Below are 6143 nucleotides of genomic sequence, written 5' to 3' on the forward strand. Positions count from 1 at the left end.
CAGTACGTATACTGGCATCGTTTAATTGGAAACGTATATATAAATGCAGTATACTGTTCAGTGCAATACACTGATATAATACTGATAATATTGATACATATAATATATTGATAATACTGATATTGAAAAAGACAATTATTGAGAGAATTTACCGATTCCAATCTACTCTCATACTTATTTTTACTTATATTAAAGTCCAGTTCCACTATATAAGATTAACTAATTTCGGTTTAATTTACTGTTTATCTTTTCCTAATTCTCAGAATTAGAAAAGATAAAGAATAAATTGATCTGAGATTGTTAATCTTACATCGAGGGAACCGGGCCTAAGTAGTGTAGTAAATTTTATAACTTTTACCGTATAACTTCATAATGGTGGTCCATTCGTCTGTCTGCAAACTTTGTCAAAAAAGACTTAATTTTATTAAATTCCGTTTTTGCAATAAATACTAGAGGATTTTTACAATTCTACAGAGGCAAAATATGAATCAAATCAGTTAAACCATAAAATGATTAACCCTTTGCGAACCAGGTGGAGTGTGACGTACTCCAGCAAAATGAATTTCTATAATTTTTAAAAAAATACCGCGCCGGTTTCTTGCAGCTGGAGAGTGCATTGTTATCAATCATACTAAATTATAGTATATTTATGATAAAGTATATTAGTATGAGGCATGAAATGTATCCACATATGATTCTCGTTGATTTTCCTCTTGGTTCGCGGAGGGTTAAAGGTCAACCTCAATAAGATTTTCAGTAATAGGTAAATCAAATGTCTCAACTTTTTCAAATTTTGGTTTTTTGCTACACTATTTTGTTACATGTGTTGTAACGACTTATTTAAATTATCGTTTCCATTCCTGATGAGCACTGATGTTCCGGGGAAAAAGAGTAAATCATTTCATTGCAGTATGTATAATATTGCTTTGGCTTAGCGCCGAGACACTACCAGTGTCTCCAGATTTCTATTGTCTATTCTTGATGGTGAACTTATCGATGCCGCCGATAAAATGGGGAAGACTTTTTTATTGCAATCTAATATTACCGTTATCGATTGTCGCGTATTATTGAAACGTTATCAACTATCACTTGAATTACTGATCAACATATATGATTGTGTGAAAGGCAAGACAAAGAAATCGTCGAGAAACATTAGATTATGGATAGATGATTTACTGCACCGCCGAATCTTATGATTCAATTAGTAAAATAGCCATCCCTGCTTAAAATTTACTATAGAGAACTATAGAAAAAAGTTCTATAGTTTTTAATTAGCGATTTGGATTGGTAAATCCCCAGCCCTAATGGTTTTGTATGTGAAGTAATGTAGTTTCCAATACTTTCTAAAAGGGATTTCACTCCGATTAGCACATATTAAATACCGAAACGCAAATATGATGTAAATATAAGAAATAAAATATCAAATACTCTTTTTTCTCATATTAACATCATATATTTATCATGTTTGAGATATGCTGAACATTAATTTATACGCGTGTACATATTTCTGAAATGTACAGTTTCGGCGGAATTCCAACCTAAGAACCTAGAACCTGTGGGATGGTAATCTTACACGCTAACCCTGAGCTATAATCGCACGCATGTTTAAACAATTCAGAATTCGACTATTATTCGATTTCATGTATAAATTAATTTAGGTAATTTTTTAGAAGACGCCCCTTATCTTGAATTTCAATGAAATTATGCTCATTCGACGCGTTTTTGCATGAAACGAAAGAATCCTGTAGTAAAATGTGCCTAGTCTAGCGAACCGAGATATTAAGTGTTAAAATTGACTATTATATTGAGATTAGGAAAACTGTCACACCGATTTAATGCAGCACTATCTTACGTATTTTAGTTGATATTTATTTAGAATCGATACCTCATCTCTGAATTTAATGAAATTAAGCTCATTTGACGCGCGCGTTTTCATACAAAACGAAAGACTGTTCCGTTCTTGCTATGTATGAAAAGTTAACTTTTAAAAAATATTAAAAACTATTAAAAGTCGGTGTAGTAGATTTCCTAACCTCAATAGTCGTCAACTTTAACGCTTAATATCTCGGTAAAGACTAGGCACATTTTACTACCGAATTCTATCGTTTCACGCAAAAACGCGTTGAATGAGCATAATTTCATTGAAAAACCCATAGGCACAATATTTTACTACCGAATTCTATCGTTTCACGCAAAAACGCGTTGAATGAGCATAATTTCATTGAAATTGAAGGTGAGGGGCGTCTTCTAAATAATCACCTATACCATAATTTTATTTCCAAGAATTTAAAAAACTATTAAAAATTATAATCATTATTACAGTAGAGTATTTCCTATTATTACCGATAGACCACTTGATGCATGCAATTCCATATAGAACGGTATTAACGGGCTCTAGTAAATTCACCATAAAAACTTGTAAGAGAAAATCTATTGAAACACATTGGTCAGCCGACGACCATAAGTTATTGTTTCTCATAAAGAACATTTCGACTTTCATAGTTTGAAAACCATAGACACCTATAGATCGGTACTGCACATGAAGCACCATTAAAATTGATAAGAGTTAAATAGGTAAAACACTATAGAAAATTATACTCATAGAATCTTATCGATAAATGTAGAGTTTCTGTAGTCCTTCTCGTGCGCTACTATAGAAATTATTGAAAACTATAAAAACCTATACAAATTCTAAATGTTCCTATTGTTTTTTATAGAAAATTTTAAGCAGGGTTTCATATATTAAAATTTGAATACAATTATAGCGTAATAACATACTTTTCTTTCCTTTACTCAGTGAGAAATGATAACGGAATCGACATCGAATCGATGTCGATTCGACGTTGAAAGCATCAAATCGACAACAAATCAACGTCAATTCGTTATCGATTTCATTGTCATTTCTCAATGGGTATCGATCTTTGAAAGAAATTTGTTACAGCACGAATTTGTTGTAAGAATACATACATATTCTTTTAATTTGCTTGCGCCATAATTTCTGGGCATTTGACACAGCTTCAACAGGATCAGAGAGGAATATTTAGCTTTGAAGCGTGCAATGAGTACAAATAATAGTGACAGTGATAGTACTACTATACAGGTACAATGTACTAGTGACATTAATAATGATACCATATAAGATAATTCTGTAGTTACTAATTAATAAATTTAACGGTGATATTGAAACAAAAGAAATTTTAGAGCAAGATGAAAATAATTCTTCCCAAGAATGTACAGATAATGACGTACAAAAAGTTGCAATTTCCGAAGCTGTTATTACCAAACCGGCAGAAATTGTCGCTGATACAAATAACGATGCACAGTCTAATTGAATCCATTCAAGTTTCTTCAATAATAACATATAAAACAAATGTGCATTTTTAAATAGATATTTTTTAAAAACTATACAGATAAGTATTGTGTATTACTGTATAAAATAACATTTGAGAATAATAGAATTTTCAGATATATTTTTGGTTTATTATATAATTATTTTGCTAAATATTACAATAAAAATTATTATTTTTAGAAGTGTTGATATTTTATAAATATTCTAACAATGATTTATATCAAATAAAAAGCGATAGTACAATTAAGTAATATATTTTAAATTTATATACTATTAGTGGGATTTTTTAAAACCTATACTTATCGCGTCATTACTGAAAGATTGTTAATTCATACGGTTTGCGTGATTATAATTGAAAAGCATTATTATTACAAATTACAAATGAAATTTAATTTCCTCTTTAACGTAATTACCGATTATAACTTCGATCACGTCGTACAATTCAGTATCTATTGATGAAATCAATGGACTTATGACATTCATTAAACTATCGAGTAGACCAGTCATTTTTACAATGATTTGACCACGTTTTATTTGGAAGTTCTCCAAACTCACGTCGTATGCTTCATCATAATCAACATTTAGTTTCGCCGCTATTCCTAATCCATTAATAACTGCGAATATGTTGCCACTGAACGTGCTGGAGCCAATTGTAAGCTGTACATTAAGGCATATATTAATATTTAAAAAAGTTGAATGTTTTTATGCTAATATTTTTTAATTATTAGAGGAAGGTCACCCCGATACCGACATACCACTTTGTTTTTAGACAATATTTCTTAAACAAAAGGTAAAAATACAACTTCAAAAACATAAATACAAAATAAAAAGTGTCTTCTATCAGATAGTATAAGCAATTTTTATAATACTGTTTGCAATTTTGCAATAATTAAGTTTTTCGTAAGTTATGCAAAAATGAGCGTCTGACAAAATGGGCTCCTGACACAGTAGGCAGTAATGCTACATGTTCCTATTCTTTTTCTTTTACAGGAATTATCTGTATAAAGTATCTATAAGTGAATGTATATAAGATTTTTCAGAATCATTTTACTTCGTTATGAAGCATTTTTATTGATATATATGCATATTTACTTTATGCTGTTCTGCAAGATGCAAATATGTAACGCGATAGTTTTTCTAGAGTTGTTTCATATATGCATGATTGCCTTCAGCTCCAATAGACTTATTTGACACTATAAAGCAACATTATAAAGATTAAGTTAGCTCATGGTCTGTCTTACGGACAGATGTGTCGGTTTACGCTGCACTCTAATTTTAAATTAAAAATTTTAAATTAAAAATCGAAAAGGCTAAGAGAAGAAATAATAAAAATAAAACTTATTTCGGAAACTACAAGTTTTTAAAATGATGTAATATTATCAATAATATAGTCACTATTATTTAAACCTCATAATTTGCAAAAGAAAATCGTAAGAATTTTATTTTCGCATTTGTAGAATTAGTTTTTAGCTGATTTGATATAGAAACAAGTCACAAACCTACGAATTATTACTTTATAATACGAGTTTGTATTTCTTTAATTAGCTAAAAACAGAGGTCATTTTATTAGTATTAATAAAGTGCAATAGTTAGTTTCAGAAAAATAAGAGGGTGTCACTTTAGGAGACCTATGTCAGTATCGACTTTCCTCTAATATCGAGTAATTTATAAACCTAACCTCATAATTACACTTAAATTTAAGTGTAGAAAATCCAAATCCAACTCGTATACTTCGTGTTCGTCCTGTGTCGAATATAGTTGCATCTCCCATTCTTCTCAGATTTGAAAAATCTCTGAAAAGTTAATTATTTTGCTGAAGTAGATAATTCAATAAAAATATTATACAAAAAATGTACATTAATTTCCTCGATTGTGTTATATAATGATTATAGTAGTGCTCACCTCAAGGTTCCATTACTTATTTTTAAATAACGTCCTAATATCTCCAAATTAGGAATGACAATTGTAGATTTTCCGTTCTTTCTAATGTAGTTTTTCGCTTTTTTGAGAAGGTAGTCCACGGACACGTTTATGGTATACTGTACATAAAAATTGAGAGATTACTAGGACCAAAATATAATTTACAAATAAGAAAGTTAATAAGATTACGTCAACTCGGGCAATTTTTAGATTATTAAGACGAATAATATGGTTTATTACATCTACATTTGTTACATTTGATATGTTGAAGTTGCTCTTCATTTATCGTTCTTACCTTATAAAGATGTTGATGCTTCGCATAAGATTCAACACATTGAATAATAGCAATTCTTAGATTATTAAGACGAATAATATGGTTTATTACATCTACATTTGTTACATTTGATATGTTGAAGTTGCTCTTCATTTATCGTTCTTACCTTATAAAGATGTTGATGCTTCGCATAAGATTCAACACATTGAATAATAGCCTCTTTTGCAGGCTTTGATTTGGTGCTAAAGAAAATATGTTTAATAAAAAAAAATTTGTTGTTAAATTTAAAATGCCTAAAAAAATATGATTTTATGAAATCTAATTATTACTAGATATTGTATATTGTTTAATTTATTCTTTATTAGATTCATATACACGTCTCAGTTCTCTATGCACAATTTTATGTATCGATCAACAATTGAAATCTTAAATTATATTTTTAGCCGTTTTTAATTTTACAATAAATTTTTCTTTATTTTAATTCTTTTTTTTAACTTAACATACAAATCTTATTCCATAAAAATAGGGAGTTTTTGCAATAACGTGAATTCAGATACGGTGAACGCTAAAGCCATGTTATCCTTTTCTTAATTAGTTGTT

The 6143-nt window shown here is 29.4% G+C and overlaps 1 protein-coding gene across 1 annotated transcript in view; it reads right to left on the bottom strand.

Annotated features, from left to right (window-relative positions):
• Window positions 1-3631: 3631 nt before the first annotated feature.
• Window positions 3632-6143, bottom strand: part of LOC108770728 (uncharacterized) — a 5464-nt gene continuing 2952 nt past the window's right edge. Inside the window, exons 3-6 of the mRNA XM_018522430.1 lie at window positions 5710-5785; window positions 5252-5388; window positions 5028-5142; window positions 3632-4006 (exon numbers count right to left, since the gene is read on the bottom strand). Of these exons, the coding sequence (XP_018377932.1) occupies window positions 3725-4006; window positions 5028-5142; window positions 5252-5388; window positions 5710-5785 (610 nt within the window). The 3' untranslated portion in view covers window positions 3632-3724. The remainder of the gene's footprint in view (window positions 4007-5027; window positions 5143-5251; window positions 5389-5709; window positions 5786-6143) is intronic.

Source organism: Trachymyrmex cornetzi, unplaced genomic scaffold (genome assembly GCF_001594075.2).
Source record: "Trachymyrmex cornetzi isolate Tcor2-1 unplaced genomic scaffold, Tcor1.1 scaffold131, whole genome shotgun sequence".
Taxonomy (NCBI): Eukaryota; Metazoa; Arthropoda; class Insecta; order Hymenoptera; family Formicidae; genus Trachymyrmex; species Trachymyrmex cornetzi.